Source organism: Chlorocebus sabaeus, chromosome 1, assembly GCF_047675955.1.
Source record: "Chlorocebus sabaeus isolate Y175 chromosome 1, mChlSab1.0.hap1, whole genome shotgun sequence".
NCBI lineage: Eukaryota > Metazoa > Chordata > Mammalia > Primates > Cercopithecidae > Chlorocebus > Chlorocebus sabaeus.
In genome coordinates this window covers 17,350,732-17,372,233 of record NC_132904.1, presented here as the reverse complement: position 1 = coordinate 17,372,233, position 21,502 = coordinate 17,350,732, and the positions used below count along the sequence as shown (strand labels likewise).

At 40.3% G+C, this 21,502-nt stretch overlaps 1 protein-coding gene across 1 annotated transcript in view; it reads right to left on the bottom strand.

Annotated features, from left to right (window-relative positions):
• NUP160 (nucleoporin 160) overlaps window positions 1–21,502 on the bottom strand; it is a 71,822-nt gene that overhangs the window by 28,704 nt on the left and 21,616 nt on the right. Inside the window, exons 8-20 of the mRNA XM_037999322.2 lie at window positions 15,946–16,023; window positions 15,584–15,681; window positions 13,311–13,395; window positions 11,991–12,059; window positions 9,911–9,994; window positions 9,448–9,618; window positions 7,285–7,384; window positions 6,853–7,018; window positions 6,270–6,397; window positions 6,032–6,192; window positions 2,348–2,481; window positions 1,043–1,113; window positions 183–342 (exon numbers count right to left, since the gene is read on the bottom strand). Coding sequence (XP_037855250.1) covers window positions 183–342; window positions 1,043–1,113; window positions 2,348–2,481; window positions 6,032–6,192; window positions 6,270–6,397; window positions 6,853–7,018; window positions 7,285–7,384; window positions 9,448–9,618; window positions 9,911–9,994; window positions 11,991–12,059; window positions 13,311–13,395; window positions 15,584–15,681; window positions 15,946–16,023 — 1,505 coding nt within the window. The remainder of the gene's footprint in view (window positions 1–182; window positions 343–1,042; window positions 1,114–2,347; window positions 2,482–6,031; window positions 6,193–6,269; window positions 6,398–6,852; window positions 7,019–7,284; window positions 7,385–9,447; window positions 9,619–9,910; window positions 9,995–11,990; window positions 12,060–13,310; window positions 13,396–15,583; window positions 15,682–15,945; window positions 16,024–21,502) is intronic.

The following is a 21,502-nucleotide window of genomic DNA, read 5'->3' as shown; positions in this document are numbered from 1 at the left end:
CCTGGCTAATTTTTGTATTTTTAGTAGACATGGGAGTTTCACCATGTTGGCCAGGCTGGTCTCGAACTCCTGGCCTTAAGTGATAAGCCCACCTCCACCTCCCAAAGTGCTGGGATTACAGGTGTGAGCCAACATGTCCAGCCAGAAGAGAGCTTTTCACTGGCTCTTAAATAAAAGGATACAAAAGCTGCAATAAATAACTGGTAATTGCAGTAATTGTTTCAGGCCAATTCAATCCAGTTTGGCTCAGAGGTGCCTTTGGCTGAGAGAAGAGGTGAGATATAATGTGTTTTCTTGCAACTTCTTGGAAGAATAACTCCACAATAGTCTGAGGACTAGATACTTAAAAAGAAAAAGTTATGACAGTTTTGTGTAGTGGTAATATCAATTTTCAATTAAAATAATCTATCAATTCATTTTATGCCTGTAACAAACAATTTAGCACTTCAAAAGAGGAAATGTATCATGGGTACATATCCAGTGGCACCATAAATAAAAGTAGTTTGTAAAGTGTGAAGCGCTATAAAAATGCAATAAAAACACCATTCACATCAAAGTTACAGTCATTTCTTTTCACTGATCTCACAACACTTAAGTGCCTTCCCTAGAAATTATTCATGATAAATACAATTAGCCCCAGGATTTCAACTTTTATACCACAACAATACAAAATAAATTCTCCAGAATGGTTTTCAAACATGAGGGATACTTTAAATATCTGTTGACTAAGATTACAAAAGTTACCATAAACGTTAATGAATTTTTTAATGATTTTGTTAAATTAATCACTGGAGCATCAAAACAGAATGGGAAAGCAGCTATATACATACATATAAAATATCCTTAACATACGCCTGATCTGGTACTACAGTTTCACAGACCCCATGCCACAAACGGAGATCTCAGGCCACAGCTTACTCATGCCTTCTGAAAGCAAAGAGCCTAGCAACCTTTCTATGGCAAAGGTGGCAAGAGACCACTTTAATGAATATGCAATAAATCCCTAGTTTAAAATGAAATGTGTACATAGTCCACTCCTTACCAAACCTATTTGCCATTAAAGCACCAGAGTCTGTTAATTCCAGTACTGATAAGTGTTGGAGATTAGACTCCCTGTGAGAAAAGGGGAAAAGACAACTTAGTAAATTCTCCTACGCTAAACATTACTTCTACAAGCTCTTCTACTAAGAACATTGTCAATTTAATTAATAAATTGCAAATAAAAACTCCACTGAAGGCACAAAAAAAATTGGAAATCATTATAGATTGTTGCCCATATCACTTTGTGACCCTATGCCAGAGCAAACAGGATAGTTTATCTTATTGCAAATGTGAATCTCGGCCAGGTGTGGTGGCTCATGCCTGTAATCCCAGCACTATGGGAGGCCGAGGTGGGTGGATCACTTGAGGTTAGGAGTTCAAGACCAGCCTGGCCAACATGGTGAAATGCCGCCTCTACTAAAAATACCAAAAATTAGCCAGGTGTGGTGGCAGGCGCCTCTGATCCCAGCTACTCTGGAGGCTGAGGCAGGAAAATTGTTTGAATCAGGGAGGTGGAGGTTGCAGTGAGCTGAGATCACACCATTGCACTCCAGCGTAGGCAACGAGAGCAAAACTCCATCTCCAAGAAAAAAAAAAAAGTGAATCTTGTAATTCTTGGATTCAGCTATAAAGAAACTCAGCCTACCTAAAATAACTAGCATAACGTTTTGTGTATGATCTTTCCTTCTGGTTTCATCTTATTTTATATTCAACATGATTTATATGTACATACAAATGTATAATACATAAGTATATATAATATATAATTTATCTGTACACATACATACAGTCTATGATTACATGTGACTTACTATTTTCATTCTTATAAGTTGCTTTCAACCTCTAACAAGTAGAGGCACCAAAAAGATCTCTGAATCTTAACGACATATAATTTTACAGCATACTGTTAAAAATCTTTTTCCTGGCTGGGTGCGGTGGCTCACGCCTATAATCCCAGCACCGTGGGAGGCCAAGGCAGGCGAATCACCTGAGGTCAGGAGTTTGAGACCAGCCTGGCCAACATGGTGAAACCCCATCTCTACAAAAGTACAAAATTTAGCCGGGCATGATGGCGGGTGCCTGTAATCTCAGCTACTTGGGAGGCTGAGGCAGAAGAATCACTTGAACCTCGGAGGCGGAGGTTGCAGTGAGCCGAGATCATGCCATTGCACTCCAGCCTGGGCAAGAGAGAGCAAGATTGTCTCAAAAACAAAACAAAACACTATAACTTTTTCCCTTTAAGACAATGGGAAAAATAATTAAACTCACAATTTACATTTTAAATAATTGGGATAATGAGACTCACAGTGTGTCAAGTGGAACATCAGTTGCCAAGCACTCACTTCCCCATTTAATGAGGTAATAAGATAAGAGTAGGGGAGCTGTTCGATGTAGTAGGTCTTGCTGAGCTTGAAAGAGCTGACCAGCTCCCCAAATCACCTATACATTATGGGTGGGTGGATAGGACAAGAAATTATAGCAATTAGTAATGGTAACTCTTACGGCTCAGGTGGAAGTAAAATAAAATAACAAATACAAAGGTCACAACACTGTAAAAGCAGCATGTTTTACATTTTACGGTAGCAAGTGGCAAAATATCTTCCCAAACATTAACAGTCAAAAAATAATCAAAAACAGCTCACCAAGTAATGGAAGCTGATGATGAAAAGAAACCAACAATAAAAAGCTTAACTTTCATTAAACCTGCGGGTTCAGAATTAAAGAAGAGGGCAAGGCACAGTGGCTCACACCTGTAATCTCAGCACTTTAGGAGGCTGAGGTGGGCAGATCACTTGAGCCCAAAATTTCGAGACCAGACTGGACAACATGGTGAAACCCTGTCTCTAGTAAAAATTACAAAAATTAGCCAGGCATGGCGGTAGGCGCCTGTATTTCCAACTACTTGGGAGGCTGAGGCAGGAGAATTGCTTGAACCCGGGAGGCGGAGGTTGCAGTGAGCTGAGATTGTGCCACTGCACTCCAGCCTAGGTGATAGAGCAAGACTCCACCTAAAAAAAAAAAAAAAAAAAAATTAGCCTGTGTGTTGGTATGTGCCTGTAGTCCCAGGTATTGAGGAGGCTGATGTGGGAGGCTGAACTGAGCCCAGGAAATCGAGGCTGCAGTGGGCCAAGATGGAGCCACTGCACTTCAGCCTAGGCACAACAGAAGTGAGACCTTATCTCAAAAAAAAACAAAAAAAACAAAAAAAAAACAACAAAGAATTGAAGAGACACAGGGAAATCTAAATTCTCTCATATACTGCTGGTGTTGGGTAAAAAAATAGGTATGACCATTATAAGCAAATCTGGCAGTACTACCAAAAGACTTAAAATGTGCATAACCTGTAGACCAAAGTCTAGTTCTTAGAACTTATCCTAGAGATATAATTAAAGATGTATAAAAAGTGGCCAGGCATGGTGGTTCAAACCTGTAATCCCAGCACTTTGGGAGGCTGAGGCAGGCAGATCACTTGAGGCCAGGAGTTCGAGACCAGTCTGGCCAATATGGCGAAACCCCATCTCTATTAAAAATATAAAAATTAGCCAGTGTAGTGGCAAGCATCTGTAATCCCAGCTAACTGGGAGGCTGAGATATGAGAATTGCTTGAACCCAGGAGGTGGAGGCTGCAGGCTGCAGTGAGCCAAGATTGCACCACTGCACTCCAGCCTGGGCTAGAGAGCAAGACTCTCAAAAAAAAAAAAAAAAGATGTGCAGAAAATTATGGACATAAGGGAAAAACTGGCAACAAAAAGAAAAATGTTGGTGAGATTTATAAAGTGGAAGAACAGAACAACCAGATTACAAAAAATACTATGCAGTTTCTTCAAATTTTACAAACAAACCAAAAAGAATTTGCATGGAAAAAAAGGTATATAGCAAAATTTAAGTAGTAATCACTGGGTAGAAAATAACAAATTTTTAAAATTTTTGCTTACATATATTTTGTAAAGGTTCTACAATGAATATCTTATTACTTCTGTGTTCAGAAAAATTGACAAAAGTTATAATTTAAAAAACAAAAAACCCAAAAAAAAAAGAATCTACATAGATCAAAAAGAACTTAGTAAAGGCTAAACAACCTAAGTAACTTTCAGGAAAGGTTCCCTTTTCAACTTGGTGGTCTTAAACAAATTATCTTCCTCATTTTTTTTTCTTTTTTTTCGAGATAGGGTCTCACTCTGTCATGTAGGTAGAAGTGCAGTGGGGCAATCACAGCTCACTACAGCTTCAACCTCCCGAGCTCAGGTAATTCTCCCATCTCAGCCTCTCAAGTAGTGAGGACTATAGGCTTGCTGCACCATGCCTGGCTAATTTTTGTGGAGATGAGGGTTTGCCCAGGCTAGTCTCAAACTCCTAGACTCACGCAACCAGCCCACTTCGGCCTCCCAAAGTGCTGGGATTACAGGCATGAGCCACTACATCTGGCCTTTTTCTTACTCTTGCTTGAAATTCTACCATAAGCAATGTATCTAGGTTAATAAGTTCTTTCTTTTATTTGGAGACAGAGTCTCGCTCTGTCACCCAAGCTGGAGTGCAGTGGTGCAATCTCGCCTCACTGCAAACTCTGCCTCCTGTGTTCAAGTAATTCTCATGCCTTAGCCTCCTGAATGGCTGGGATTACAGGAGCGTGCCACCAGACCCTGTTAACTTTTTTGTTTTAATAGAGATGGAGTTTTGCCATGTTGGCCAGGCTGGTCTCGAACTCCTGGCCTCAAGTGATCTGCCCACCTTAGCCTCCCAAAGTGCTGGGATTACAGGTGTCAGCCCCTGTGCCCGGCCTGAATTAATACATTCTGACTTAAAATGTATAAGTACATTTATACATTTTAAGTCAGAATTAAAATGGGAGCCCCAAAGGACTTTTGGCTATTTACACATTAATATGAATTGGTTTAACTAGACTGCTTCCTTGATAGGCTCAAATGATATTACTGACTTAGAAAAAAAATAGGACATCTGACTGTGGGCAGAAAAATAATTTCTTAGCATGGGACATTCAGTAGGGTGGGTGATTAGGACTATATATTAGCAACAAGAGTCTGGTAGTCTAAGAAGAACAGAATGAAAAAGAAAGCACAGAATGGAGTTAGGAGGACCACAAAGATAAACTTGCATCTCAAAACCGTGTTTAGGGTAAGCCTTGCACTGTAGAGAGTTCGTAGGCCAGGTGAGGTGGCTCACGCCTGTAATCCCAGCACTTTGGGAGGCCGAGGTGGGTGGATCACCTGAGGTCAGGAGTTCAAGACCAGCCTGGCCAAAATGGCAAAACCCCGTTTCTACTGAAAATACAAAAATTAGCCAGGTGCAGTGGCACACACCTATAATCCCAGCTACTCAGGAAGCTGAGGCAGGAGAATTGCTTGAGCTGAGATAAGGCCACCGCACTCCAGCCTGGGCGACAAAGAAAGACTGTCTCAAAAAAAAAAAGAGAGAGAGAGGAAAAAAAAAGAGTTTTCTTTTTCTTCCTCTATACTAAAGGATACTCTTACCACATTCATAGTTACTAATAAAACTACATTTTGGGAGAGCCAACCTGGGATAATTTTCCACTACTACACATACAAAGGTTAAGAGTAAAGCAATCTTCTTCATATATGTTTCTTTTAATCAACTCTTAAGTTCCAGGGTACACGTGCAGGATGTGCAGGTTTGTCACGTAGGTAAATGTGTGCCATGACAGTTTGCTGCACATCAACCCATCACCTAAGTATTAGGCCCAGGATCCATAAGCTATTCTTTCTGATGTTCTCCCTCCCCACAATCCCCTCCATACATGCTCTTAATCTATAATCTCAGAAGGATTACAATGCTTATTCATTCTTAATTCAAAAATATTGATAGAGCACCTCATAAGGCCAAGCTTGGGGGACTAAAGCAGTGAACCAAGACAAAAGTATCTGTGCTAGTAGGGCTGACATTTTGCTCCTAAGTGCTTGTAGGCTTATACCAGGTTTTAGATTTTACAAGTTTTCCCTCAAGCAGTACTTACAGCATCTCCAAGCCTCATTAACAGCTGCTGTAAGATCAAAAGATCTCGGCAGATCAGGAAACGAGTACTGGCGATTTTATGCACACCTCTGCACACAATATACCCTGCTGTGCTACTACCATAGAGCTGGGAAAGATTCATTCTAATATTCAAAGGCTGAGCTGTAAAAAGAAGAAAAGTGGAGTTGAATGCATCATTGTTTTAATCAAAGAGGCACATTTGTTGTTCTGTCATTTACCTGGATTGAATCCCTTTTCCATTTCCACTTCTGTTTCATAATCCATTTCCCGTATAAGGAGTCCAATTGCATGGATTGGGTTCCTAATCTCTTGCAGTTTACTACAAATATCCTCCATTACATTTTCTCTATAAGGACAATTACAAAACTCTTATTACTACTAAGAATACGTAAGACAAGTTCTATATGTCCTATAAGCGAAATACATTATGAAACAAGAGAACCAGATAAAGGAATGAAGATAATCACTCTGGCATACAAGATATAGTCCCTCTACATAGCAAATTTCCTCTCAGTTTTTCATAAACAACACACAAAACAAATGTGAGAAGAGTACTTTTGTTTTTTAGAATTTTTAGCTCAGTTAATTGTTAAAGCATATTTTACAAGTCTATTTCCAGACTTGAAGTCATGTGTTAAAATTTTCTGTTAAAAGTAGAAATATGTATTTAGAATCATGGCACATCAGTTTGACTTTAAGCTACTACTTTGTACACTCTGCAACATACATTAAAATCCCAACTTCGCAGCTAAAAATGCTGAATTTCCATTAGGAAATGCACTTTACCCTAATTCTCCTTACACATCAATAGTGATCAAATCTTCCAGAATCTGCTCTGCAGCCTTTTCCGGAGACTGTAGGTTATAACAACTCATTTCCATAATAACTGACATATCCATAGTTACTGACTCTCCAATCAGCCGGAGGCATTTTATAAGACATATGACATCCCGAGCGATATCCACATCTACAAATAAGAGAAAGTTAATTTACGTCTTAAGCCAATGACTATCTATTGATTGATACTACATTAAAATGTTAATAATTAAATGACAAGATATCTATCTGAGGTCTCAGAGATGCTTTGGTCTCTTAAGTGTTCATTAAAATATTTGTGGTGTGGTAAAGTAACCAAGACAGGTGTGGCAATCAATATTTTTTGTATCCATGTGAAACGAAGCATAGGGTTTATGTAGGAAGGGGATTAAATATGGACATAACAATTACTATTACCATCAGATATGGTTGTCTCATCTTCTGTCAAAAGGTTCTCATAAGGCAGGAGATATAAATGATCCACTAAGGAGGAGGGAATAAGGAAAGACAGGTACCCCTGGGAAAACAAATTTTCCAGTTACATTTTTTTTTCAGTAAAAGTTTAAAGGTATAAAATAATTGAGATGTGCATCTTATCATGAGGAAACACGAGACAAACCCAAGTTGCAATACACTCTATAAAACAATAGGTGTAGTCTTGGCTGGGCACAGTGGCTCACACCTGTGATCCCAGCAGTTTGGGAGGCTGAGGTGGATCACTTGACCCCAGAAGTTCAAGACCAGCCCGGGTATCATGATGAAACCCCATCTCTTATAAAAAAAAAAAAAAAAAAGGCCGGGCGCGGTGGCTCAAGCCTGTAATCCCAGCACTTTGGGAGGCCAAGACGGGCGGATCACAAGGTCAGGAGATCGAGACCATCCTGGCTAACACCGTGAAACCCCGTCTCTACTAAAAAAATACAAAAAACTAGCCGGGCGTGATGGTGGGCACCTGTAGTCCCAGCTACTTGGGAGGCTGAGGCAGGAGAATGGCGTGAACCCGGGGGGCGGAGCTTGCAGTGAGCCGAGATCGCGCTACTGCACTCCAGCCTGGGGCACAGAGCAAGACTCCGTCTCAAAAAAAAAAAAAAAAAAATTAGCCAAGTGTGGTGGCAGGTAGCTTTAGTTCTAGCTACTAGAGAAGCTGGGGTGGGAGGATCACTTGAGCCTGGGAGGTTGAGGCTGCAGTGAGCCTTAAGAGTGCCACTGTACTCCAGCCTGGGTGACACAGCGAGATCCTGCCTCAAAAAAACAAAAACAAAAAAAACCCAAAAAACAAAAAACAAGCAGTCTTCAAATAATGTCATTCTCATGAAAGACAAATGCAGATAAGTTTGAGGTTAAGCAAATGAGACACAGTAACTAAATATATATATTAAATTGGATCCTGGACTTTTGGAGGCCAAGACGGGCGGATCACCTGAGGCCAGGAGTTTGAGACCAGCCTGGCCAACATGGCGAAACTCCATCTCCACTAAAAATACAAAATTAGCCAGGCGTGGCGGCGCATGCCTGTAATCCCAGAAACTCTGGAGGCTAGGCAGGAGAATCGCCTGAACTCAGGAGGCGGAGGTTGCAGTGAGCAGAGATTGCACCACTGGACTCTAGTCTGGGAGACAGAGAAGACTCCTCTCAAAAACAAAAAAAAAAATTGGATTCTGGATCAGGAAAAAAAATTATGGGCACAATTGGCAAAATCTGAATATAAACTATATATATATTATATTTGGCAAAATTTGAATATAAACTGTGTAATATTATGTCAATATCAAATAATCTGATTTTTAAATTGGGCTGTGGTTATTTAATATCCATGTTTTTAGATACATGCTGAAATATTTAAGGATATTTAAGGATAAAGGAGCATGATATCTACAACTACCTTTTCAGCAGTTCAGGAAAAACTATGTTTAGAGAAAGAAGAAAAGCAAATGGAAGTTAACAAATGATGAATCCAGGTGAAGTGCATACAGGAATTCTTTGTGCTACTGTTGCAACTCCTACCTTAAGTTGGAAATTACTTCAATATAAAAAGTAAATAGGCCAGGTGTGGTGGCTCACACCTGTAATCCCAACACTTTGGGAGGCTGAGGCAGGTGAATCACCTAAGGTCAGGAGTTCAAGACCAGCCTGATCAACATGGTGAAACCTCGTCTCTACTAAAAATACAAAAATTAGTCGGGCGTGATGGCGTGCACCTGTAGTCCCAGCTACTCAGGAGGCTGAGACAGGAGAACTGCTTGAACCCTGGATGCAGAGGTTGCAGTGAGCTGAGATCATGCTACTGCACTCCAGCCTGGGTGACACAGCAAGACTCCAACTCAAAAAAAAAAAAAAAAAGGTAAATAAATACAATAAAATACAAAAAACGTACAGATAAGAACACAGAAAACTATTTAAATGAATGAATCACAATTTTAGGGGAAAAAATACAAATGCAAAGTCGTAAAGGCTAACCGCAACATTCAGCAGACTAACACTCGGCAAGACCCACTGAACTTTTTGTTTTCTGAAGGCATTTTATTATAACAGCCACTGAACTGTCTCAAGAAGGTCTTCTCCATGCTTCAGTTCGCTTACTTTTTTCAGCAGGCACACCATGTTTGTGTGTGGATTCAAATGTAGGGCAAGAGGATGAGAGAGGGCTTCTTGATACTGAAGACAACAGGCATAGAACTTGCACCAGAATTCTTGTTGTAAATTTCGAAACTCCTCCTGGGAGAATTCATACTCTGTTACACTTCCTTGAAGCTGGCAAAGAAGAAATGAAAGAAATTAAACTTTTGATGCCATTTAGGATCTTTGTCCACAAAAAATGTAATTGTCCAATATCATTATACTAAGCTACAGCCAAATGAATATTCCTTACGTATTAAAGGCCATAGAATATGCAAATGCATATCTGATTCTCTAGTTAAAAGGTTTAAAACATTTATACTTCCAACGAACAAGGTCAAGTGAAGAATTCCAATAATTCCTCAGTACCAATCTGCCCTATATCAAGATGGAAGGAATTCTTACTCTTTCTCTACCCAAACCTCACCTCATTTTCAACAGCTAAAGTAACTTCCTTCTTCAGTTCACTCCAGGAAAGATCCAAATTCCTCTCAGTTCCTCGGCAGAAAATCTAACATTAAAAGACATTTTAGACTTCTATATAATAGCCAAAACTGAATGAAAAATATTTCAGTTTAGAAGACATGGAGGCAATGTAAAACTATATAATAGAGATCTGGCATACCTGGAACACACATCACCTGAGAGAAAGTTAAGAAACTGGGCGTATTTAGTCTGGAGAAAGATGACCTGGAAAGATTCTTAAAATACCTGAAGGGTTGATTTATAGAAGAGAGGCTTCCTTTTCAATGATACAGTTTGGGAATAATAACTCCCACAAGAGGCAGTGAGACAGTGGTCAGTGGAGGTAGAGACAATTAAAAGCTGAATTAACGATCATAAAAGCCTCAGAAGGCATTTCTGTTTTATGTGGGAGGTCAGACTAGAAGATTCTAATATAACTTTCAATTATATGAGTTATTGTATTTTAAATCCATCTATGAAGCTAAGTAGTAATTTAAAGAAGCCTATGCAAGCTGGGTGCAGTGGCTCATGCCTGTCATCCCAGCCCTTTGGGAGGCCAAGGCAGGTGGATCATCTGAGGCCAGGAGTTCGAGACAAGCCTGGCCAATATGACGAAACCTTGTATCTACTAAAAACTACAAAAATTAGTGGGGTGTGGTGGCATGTGTCTGTAGTCCCAGCTACTCGAGAGGCTGAGGCAGGAAAATCACTTGAACCCAGGAGGTGGAGGTTGCAGTGAACCAAGATCATGCCACTGTACTCCAGCCTGGGCAACAGAGCAAGACTCTGCCTCAAAGAAAAAAAAAAAAAGTCTATGTAACTTTTTTGTTGTTTTAAAGGAGATGGGAATCTTGCCATGTTACCCAGGCTGGTCTTGAACTCCTGAGCTCAAGCAAATCACCCCCTTGGCCTTCCAAAGTGCTGAGATGACAGGTATGAGCCACTGCCTTTTGCCAGAAGCCTGCGTAACCTTAAAAAACCCTTTCTGTTTTTTCTTCTTAAAGACAGGGTCTCACTCTGTTTCCCAGGCTGGAATGCAGTGGCATGATCAAGGCTCACCGCACCCTCTACCTCCTGGGCTAAAGCTGTCCTCCAACCTAGGGCTCCTGAGTAGCTGGGACCACTGGTGCAGACCACCTGGTTATTTTTCTTTTTTTTTCTTTTTTTTTTAGAGATGGGGTCTCCCTCTGTTGCCCAGGCTGCTCTCAAACTCCTGGGCTCAAGTGATCTTCCTGCTTCAGTCTCCCAAAGTTTTGGGATTATAGGTGTGAGTCACCACTGTTGGCCAAAGAATCTTTTTGTAAAGCACTGGGCTTCTCTTATACTATGAATTTGAAGCTAAAAGTCTTTTTTTTTTTTTTTGAGACGGAGTCTCACTCTGCCACCAGGCTGGAGTATAGTGGTGTAATCTCGGCTCACTGCAACCTCTGCCTCCTGGGTTCAAGAGATTCTCCTGCCTCAGCCTCCTGAGTAGCTGGGACTACAGGCACGTGCCACCACGCCCGGCTAATTTTTGTATTTTTAGTAGAGATGGGGTTTCACCATGTTAGCCAGGATGGTCTTGATCTCTTGACCTTGTGATCCACCTGCCTCGGCCTCCCAAAGTGCTGGGATTACAGACATGAGCCACTGCGCCCGGCCAAGAGTTTCTTGAATTTGAACCAAGTCAGACCTTCACTGTCCTAATAAAAAGGTTAGAACAGTATAACCAAAACTAAACAAAAAAGCACTTTAAGTATGCAGTGTAGTATGGTATCTTTTTACAACACTGTAGGTAGAGGTTTCTCTTTTTAACTCCAGCATGTGTCATGCTGGGATTATTGGGAAAGTGGTCCCCCACCGACCTCTCCACCAGGAATATTATATTTAATGGAAAGAACATTAAAAAAATTATAAAAGTATTTACAAACACACATATGTAGAAATACAGAAGTACACTCAGTGTTTAACATATGCAAAAACTTAGTAGTAATTATTAATTATATAATACATAATAAAATAAGAAATAGTCTTAAATAAACAGTAAATATGTTTTTACTGACCTGTAAAGCCTTACATAAAGCTTCATTTGTGAATTGTCCTGGTGTAAAAAGACTTTGCAGATACATCTCCTGTTAGAACATTAAAACAAAAGTTACCATCGTCCTAAACAAAATGTGGAAGTCACCACATAACACCAAATTCACGCATAACACCAAAGTTTGAGTTTCTACTATATGAACATTGCCATTTTGCCCTTCTATATGTGGGCAATAACAGTAATGCAGTTCCATGTTTTCATACTGAAAGTGAAGACTGCAATGTCTTTGAGTCAATTAGAGGTACTATACTTAAAATGGTGTGTTCCTCATAGAGAGCTTCATTGGGTTTCAGCAGAAAACAAGCTTTGTCAAATGCCAATCTTAAATAGAAGAAGCAAATCTAGTTTATTGGTGATATACATTGGTAAGAGAACAAGTAAATGAAGCTGGTTTCTACACCATCTATAGTATTCATTTTATGACTCACATGTAAAAGAAATGGAACCAGTAATAATAGGTATTATATGCAAACAAAACAAACAGCAATAAACTCTCACAAGTAGGGAAATGAAGTAGAGAGAACATGGAAAAATCTCATACTGCCTAATGATTTTGACCAACTCTCCTAAACTAGATTTGCCCCCAAGTAGTAATTCTCACTAACAGTCATTCAAGTTTCCTTCCTTCTACTGAGCTTTTGATAGATGATAAAATGACTGAAATGAAGGAGAAAAACAAGAATTTTAGTAATCAGCATATAAAGCCAAGTGTCAGAAGTTAACTGGAACAATAAATAACTACCACCAACAAACTCTTGGGAATAAAAATGTAGTAAATGAAAATTCAATTTAAGATTTTTAAAGTATGGTTTTTACTCCTGCAAATAGTCATTGTTTCAGATCCCAAGCCCATAATCTTTAACATCATTTTAACACTAAGGCATCAACTGGAAACTTTTTTATTTATCTTGAGGGTGTCCCTTAAACATGTGGAGATTTGGCCGGGCACAGTGGCTCAGGCCTGTAATCCCAGCACTTTGGGAGGCTGAGGTGGGCGGATCACCTGAGGTCAGGAGTTCGAGACCAGCCTGGCCAACATGGTGAAACCCCGTCTCTACAAAAGTACAAAAATTAGCTGGGTGTGGTGGTGCGTGACTGTAGTCCCAGCTATTCGGGAGGCTGAGGCACAATTGCTTGAACCTGGGAGGTGGAGGTTGCAGTGAGCAGAGATCATGCCACTGCACTCCAGCCTAGGCCACAGAGTGAGGTTCTGTCTCAAAACAAACAAACAAACAGATCAAGGTAAATCATTCCCTTATATAACATTTGAGCATTTACTTACTCTGGGGTCTTGATCATCTCTGATGACAATCTCTTCCTCTGGCAGAGGCTGCATAAAAACTGGATTCCACTGACCTGCAACATTACTAGAGACAAAAAAGTCCACCAGTTTATATAGAAATGATCACTAAAAATGAAATGCATGCTGTTGGCAGTATCTGGGCAGGGAGGACCCCATCACGGAACCCCTGCAATGACTGCTTGATTCTATTAAAAAAAATTTTTTTTTAATAAGAAACATTTTTAGCAGAGCCTAGTTTTTATACAAGTTTTCTTACCAAGTTTTAATAAGTAACTTCCTAAAATTGAAACTCATTGTCTCAGATGCCAAGCCTATAATCTTTAATGTCATTTTAACACTAAGACATCAAATACAAAGACTTCTAAACTTTTATTCTGCATTTACTATTTGCTAGATATTACGCTAGATCCAGTTTTAGACATTATTCATGTATGCCTTACAATTCTTTCAAGGATATAGTACTCCCATTTCACAGATGTAGAGAGTGAGGCTGAGGGTTTATCACAGTTGGTAAGTTGCACAACTAGGATTCCAACCCTGCTCCAACTCTGCAGCCTGTGTTTTCTGACTACTTTGCTCAAACGTCATCTATAAGGAGTACTTTTTTATCTTCTGAGGTATGGCTTGAGGTCAACCTGGGGCGGGGGCAATCATTCCCAGAATTCTACCTTAGGCTCTAGGGTTATCAGGGACCCAGAGGGTTCAATTAGTTCAGTGGTCCTCAAGCTCTGTCCCAAGGGATCCTCTACAGGTGTTTCAGGGGTTAGACAAGTGTTTGCTTCAAAAGGGTTTGTTTTTTATTTTTTGCCAGTCAAATTTAGCAGTGGAGGGCTGTATACCAACTTTAGTGACACTAATGTAAAGTTCTGACAATCCATTATCATGGGACCAGCCAAAAATTGTTTTGTGAAATGTATTTTTAACTACCTAAAGTTTGCAAACTAATATCATGTACATTAAAAAATATTAGATACCAAATATATCTAATATTAGATATAATCAACATTAAATTGTGTTATAATTTCATACACATAAAAAAAAGTACACATTCATAGCTCACTGAAGCCTGAACTCTGAGGCTCAAGCAATCCTCCTGCCTCAGTCTAAGGTGCAACGTGCCACCACACCTGGCTAGTTTATTTTTATTTATTTATTTATTTTTGAGATGGAGTCTTGCTTTGTTGCCTAGGCTGGAGTGAATGGCATGACCTTGGCTCACTGCAACCTCCGTCTCCTGGGTTCAAGAGATTCTCCTCCCTCAGCCTCCTGAATAGCTGGGATTATAGGCACACGCCACCATGCCCGGCTAATTTTTGTATTTTTAGTAGAGACGGGGTTTCATCATGTTGGCCAGGCTGGTCTCAAACTTCCAACCTCGTGATCTGCCCACTTCGGCCTTCCAAAGTGCTGGGATTACAGGGATGATCCACCGCACCCAGCCGCTATTTTTTATAGAGACATGGTCTTGCTATGTTGCCTAGACAGGTCTTGAACCATGGTCTCAGGCAATCCTCCCACCTTAGCCTCACAAAGTGCTTGGATTACAGGTATGAGCCGCCGTGCCCGGCCCTGTTTTAAAGTGCAGTGAGAAGCTGTCCTAATGTAGTGTTTCCTAACGTAGCTGCAGGAATCAGGAATAGTCTTTGCTTAGAAACAAAGAAAACTCCCAGATTAGAGGTATTTTGGATATGTGCTATCTCTCCCAAGAAATATGGCATTTTATCTTAGTCCAACCCCAAAAAATCTCATTTTGTCCTAAAACAAAAATGTAAAAAACAACACAAAATGCACAAGAGGTATTTCAGGAAGACAGTAACAAGAGGAAAACCCAGGGCTGAATTATTCAAATGAAAATCCTTGACTTCATTCTACATAAAAAGCTCTCATCTTTTTTTTTTTTGAGACAGTCTTACTCTGTCGCCCAGGCTGCAGTACAGTGGAGCGATGTTGGCTCACTGCAATCTCTGCCTCCTGGGTTCAAGCAATTCTCATGCCACAGCCTCGCCTCCCGAGTAGCTGGGATTACAGGCACCTGCCACCACGCCCAACTAATTTTTTGTGTTTTTAGTAGAGACGGGGCTTCACCATGTTGTCCAGCCTGGTCTTGAACTCCTGAGCTTAACTGATTTGCCTGCCTTGGCCTCTCAAAGTGTTAGGATTACAGGCATGAGACGCCGTGCCCGGCCTCTCTTGTCTCCTTAGCATGAAATTGCTTGGGGTGAGGTAGGATGACAGAATTAAGTGACCCATACTGTTCAAAGTTGATGTATTTCACAACTGTTTGGTTCTCAGCATCATGCCACAGGGCCCAGATATCCGTGGAAGTTAAGGCAAAGTCAATCAGTGTCTCCTAGGAGGAAATGTGGGAAAAAAGGGATAAAATAAGAAAGAAAGTAGTAGTTCATGGTGACTTACTTTGTCATCTGCAGGAGAGGTAAATACATGAAAACCAAACATGGTACCACATGAATTTGGTAAAGTCTAAATGAAATTTTGTTTCATACATCATGAAATTATTCCATTTTAAGACTACAATCCCATTACACCATAACAGAGTTAGCCAATACTTCTTTTTCTTCTACTTATGTGATATGCAAAGGATGAATCAACCTACCTGAGAAGTGAACAGTGAAGAAATGTGATCTAGACTATAGCGGTTACTCTCAGTGCTCACCAACTGGAAAACGCAGAACTGTTAAAACACAAGATAATCATTTATTACCTGAAATAATCAACATGTTACTTTTCGAAGCAAGGGCTATTAGCATTCAGAAACCTTTAAAAAAAATTTTTTTTTTTAAATGGAGTCTTGCTCTGTACCCCAGGCTGGAGTACAATGGCATGATCTTGGCTCACTGCAACCTCCGCCTCCCAGGTTCAAGCTATTCTCCTGCCTCAGCCTCCCGAATAGCTGGGATTACAGGTGCCCACCACCATGAACGGCTAATTTTTATATTGTTAGTAGAGACGGGGTTTCACCGTGTTGGCCAGGCTGGTCTCAAACTCCTGACCTCAAGTGATCCACCCGCCTCGGCCTCCCAAAGTGTTGAGATTACAGGCGTGAGCCATGCAGCCTAATTTTTATATTTTTAGTAGAAGACAGGGTTTTATCATGTTGGCCAGGTTGGTCTCGAACTCCAGACCTCAGGTGATCTGCCCACCCTGGCCTCCTAAAGTGCTAGGATTACAGGCGTGAGCCACTAAGCCCAGCCTAAATTAACTGTTTTTATAAAGAAAATTTACTGTAAATTGTTAAGAGTGATGATGACCCTTTACTTATATGCAGCTGTTCACAAAGAAGTATTAAAGAAAAAAAAGTAGCAAAATTCCCTTTTGAGAAAAACAGTGTAAATTATGAAAAAAAATATGTAGTGCTTATATCCATTCTAGCCTGAACCTGTGTTTTACAACCTACAAATCTCAATCCATTCATGGGACATGAAATCAATTTAGCAGGTCTCAAACAGCATTAAACAGACAAACAAACAAACAAACAAAAACCCAACAGTCCAGGCTGGTCTTAAATTCCTGAACTCAAATGATCCTCCTGCATCAGCCCCCTGAGTAGCTGGAACTATACATGTGCACCATCAGGCCCAGCTGAAGATGAGTTCTTGTGAAGAAAAAAGAAATAAAATACTACGAGTTCACTATAATCTGAATAGGCTAACAGTGTTACATAGCTGTCAAAAAAGTTATTCCGATTTTAGGCTTCAATGAAGAATCATAATACTCAAAACAAAGGAAGTAATAGCTCTGCTCAATTTGACACACTCCTGAACTACTACATTCATTCCAGATGTGACCTTTAGAGCAGTGGTTCTCAAAATGTGGTCCACAGATTCCTAAAGGTCCCTGAGACCATTTCAGGGGGTCAGTGAGGTAAAAACCCTTTCCTTTTTTTTTTTTTGAGACGGAGTCTGGCTCTGTCGCCCAGGCTGGAGTGCAGTGGCAATATCTCAGCTCACTGCAAGCTCCGCCTCCCGGGTTCACGCCATTCTCCTGCCTCAGCCTCCTGAGCAGCTAAGACTACAGGCGCCCGCCTCCGCGCCCGGCTAATGTTTTGTATTTTTTAGTAGACACAGGGTTTCACCGCGTTAGCCAGGATGGTCTCGATCTCCTGACCTCATGATCTGCCCGCCTCGGCCTCCCAAAGTGCTGGGATTACAGGCGTGAGCCACCGCGCCCGGCCCTTTTTTTTTTTTTTTTTTAAAGACTGTCATTCAGGCTGGAGTGCTATGGCACAATCTCCACTCAGTGCAACATCTGCCTCCTGGGTTCAAGCAATTCTCCTGCATCAGTCTCCCGAGTAGCTGGGATTAATGATGCCCACCACCATGCTTGGCTAATTTTTGTATTTTTAGTACAGTCGGGGTTTCACCATGTTGGCCAGGCTGGTCTCAAACTCCTGACCTCAGGTGATCTGCCCTCCTTGGCCTCCCAAAGTGCTGGGATTACAGGTGTGAGCCACTGCACCCGGCCCCAAACCCTTTGCATAATACTACATCATTTGCCTTTTTACTTTGTTGATATTTGCATCAATGATGCAAAACCAATGGCGGGTAAAATTACTGGTGTCTTAACATAAATCAAGGCAGTGGGACCAAACTGAACACCCTTTCAAGAGAAAAACACTCAAGAAACTAGGAGTAAAGGGGAAGCTCCTCAACATGACATAAAAGGCACTTATTAAAAATTCAGGCTGGGCACTGTGGTTCACACCTGTAATCCCAGCACGTTGGGAGGCTGAGGTGGGTGGATTCCTTGAGCTCAGGAGTTTGAGACCAGGCAACATGGTGAAACCCCGTCTCTATCAAAAATACAAAAAAATTAAACATGCATGGTGGCACATGCCTGTGGTCCCAGCTACTTGGGAGGCTGAGGTGGAGGATTGCTTGAGCCTGAGAGGTGGAGGTTGCAGTGAGCTGAGATCGCGCCACTGCACTCCAACTTGGGTGACAGTGAGACACTGTCTCAAAAAAAAATTCACAGATTACTGTTGCATCACGATGAAAAAAAGAAAAATTACCAGCTAACATTATACTTAATGATGAAACACTGATAACTTCTCCCTTAGCAATAAAAATCAGGAATGAGGTAAAGATGCACAGCATGGCCAACATGGTGAAACCTCGTCTCTACCAAAAAACAATACACAAATTAGCTGGGCATGGTGGCACACGCCCGTAGTACCAGCAACTCTACTCAGAAGGCTGAGGTGGGAGAATCGTTTGAACCAGGAGGTTGCAATGAGCTGAGAGTGCACCACTGTGCTCCAGCCTGAGTGACAGAGTGAAACTCTGTTCCAAAAAAAAAAAAAAAAAAAAGGACGTAGGTTCTTGCCACTTCTATTCAACACTGTACTGGAGGATCTAGCCAAGACAATTGCCACCCACCTCCATCCAAAAAAATTTTTAAAAACCCCACAAGAAAGAAGGAAAAGAAAAGAAAAGAAAGAAAACGCATCTAGATTAGAAAGGAAGTAATAAAACTAACTTTTTTGTGAGACAGGGTTCTGCTCTGTTGCCCAGGTTGAAATGCAGTGAGGCAATCAGGAACACTGCAGCCTCAACCTTCCAGGCTCAAGTGATCCTCCCATCTCAGCCCCTCAAGTAGCTGGGACTATAGGAAGGAGTTACCACACTCAGCAAATTTTTGCTATTTTGTAGAGACAAGGTTTCGCCATGTTGCCCAGGCTGGTCTGGAACTCCTGAGCTCAAACAATCCGCCCACCTCGGCCTCCCAAAATGCTGGGATTACAGGTGTGAGCCATTGTAATCAAAAGTTTAGTTGCAAATGACATTATCTTGTATAAAGAAAATCCTAAGGAATCCACTATAAAATCTATCAGAACTAATAAATGAGTCCAGCAAGTTTGCAAGATACAATTATGAATATACAAAAATCAACTGTATTTCTATAAACTTCCAGTGAGCACTCTGAAAATGAAATTAAGAAAATAATTTCATTTATAATAGTATCAAGAAAATTTCATTTACAATAGCATCAAAAAGAATCAAATATTTAAGACGAAACTGAACAAAAGCATAAAACTTATATTCTGAAAACTACAGCATCCCATGTTCATGGATCAGAAGACTTAATATTGCTAAGATGGCAATATTTTATAATATCATCTATAGAGGCAACACAATTTTTATCAGAATCTCAGCTGACTCCTTTGTAGAAACTGACAAGCTGATTCTAAAACTCATATGGAATTAAATGGGACCCAGAATAGACAAAACAATCTTGAAAAAGAAGGACAAAGTAAGAGGGCTCATACTTTCTGGTGTCAAAATTTCCTACAAAGCAAGAGTAATCAAGACCGTGTGGTACCGGCACAAGGTCAGATATATAGATCAATGGAACAGAATTGAGAGTCTAGAAATAAAACTATGTGTCTAAGGTCACATGATTTTGAGAAGGGTGCCAAGACTATTCAGTGTGTTAAGTACTATCTTTTCAACAAATGGTGCTGAGAAAACTGGATATCTACAAGCAAAAGAATGAAGTTGAATGCTTACCTCACACTATTAAAAAAAAACTAAAAAATGAATCAAAGTCCTAAAGGACTTTAGGATATAAAAGCTAAAAGTATAAAACTCTGAGAAGAAAACATAAGAGTAAATCATTATGACCTCAGATTTGGCAAAGGATTCTTAAGTTATGGCACTATGAACAAAAGCAACCAAAGAAAAAACAGATAATATGGACTTTATCAAAATTAAAAATGTGTGCTTAATGGGACACCATCAAGAAAGTGAAAAGACAGCTCACATGGTAGAAAATACTACTTGCAAATCATAAATCTGACTAGAGATTTAGATCCAGAATAATATAGTTACAGACTATATAATGATGCTTTGGCATATCGACCACATATACAATGGTGACTCCATAAGATTAAGTTTATAATACCATTTTTTTTGTTTGTTTTTGAGACAGGATCTTGCTCCATTGCCCAGGCTGGATGGCACGATCCCAGCTCACTGCACCCTTGGCCTCCGGGTTTCAAACAATTTTCATGCCTCAGCCTCACAAGTAGCTGGGGTTACAGGCACAGGCCACCATGCCCGACTAATGTTTTGTAATTTTAGTAGAGACGAGATTTCACTATATCGGCCAGGCTGGTCTTGAATTCCTGGCCTCAAGTGATCTGCCCACCTTGGCCTTCCAAAGTGCTAGGACTACAGGCATGAGCCACCATGCCAGCCTGTTTACAGAATTCTTACAATTCAATAACAAAGAAGACAAATAAACCAATCAAAAAATGGGCAAATGAGAAGACTGAAGCTGGATCCCTTCCTTACACGATATACAAAAATCAACTCAAGATGGATTAAAGACTTAAATGTAACACCCAAAACTATAAAAACCCTGGAAGACAACCGTAGGCAATCCCATCCTGAACACACGAATGGGCAAAGATTTCATGATGAAGACACCAAAAGCAATCTCAACAAAAGCAAAATTTGACAAGTGGGATCTAATTAAACTTAAAAGATCCTGCACAGCAAAAGAAACTTTCAACAGAGTAAACACACAACCCACAGAATGGGAGAAAATATTTGCAAACCATGCATCTGATGAAGGTCTGATTTCCAACCTCTATAAGGAACTTAAATTTACAAATGAAAGGCAAACAACTTCATTAAAAAGTGGGCAAAGGACATGAACAGACACTTCAAAAGAAGCTGCATGCCGCTAACAAGCATATGAAAAAAAGTTCACTATCACTAATCATTAGAGAAATGCAAATCAAAACCACAATGAGATACCATCTCACAGCAGTCAGAATACCTATTAAAAAGTCAAAAAATAACAGATGCTGGCAAGGTTGCAGAGAAAAGGGAACATTTATACAATGTTGGTGGAACTGTAAATTGCTTCAACCATTGTGGAAAGCAGTATGGTGATTCCTCTAAGAACTAAAAACAGAACTACCATTAGACTCAGCAATCCCATTACTGGGTATATAACCCAAAGGAATACAAATCATTCTACCATAAAGACAAATGCAAATGAATGCTCATTACAGCACTATTCACAATAGCAAAGACATAGAATCAACCTAAATGCCCATCAACGACGGACTGTATAAAACGTGGTACATACACATCATGGAATATATGCAGCCACAAAAAAGAATGAGATCATGTCTTTTGTGG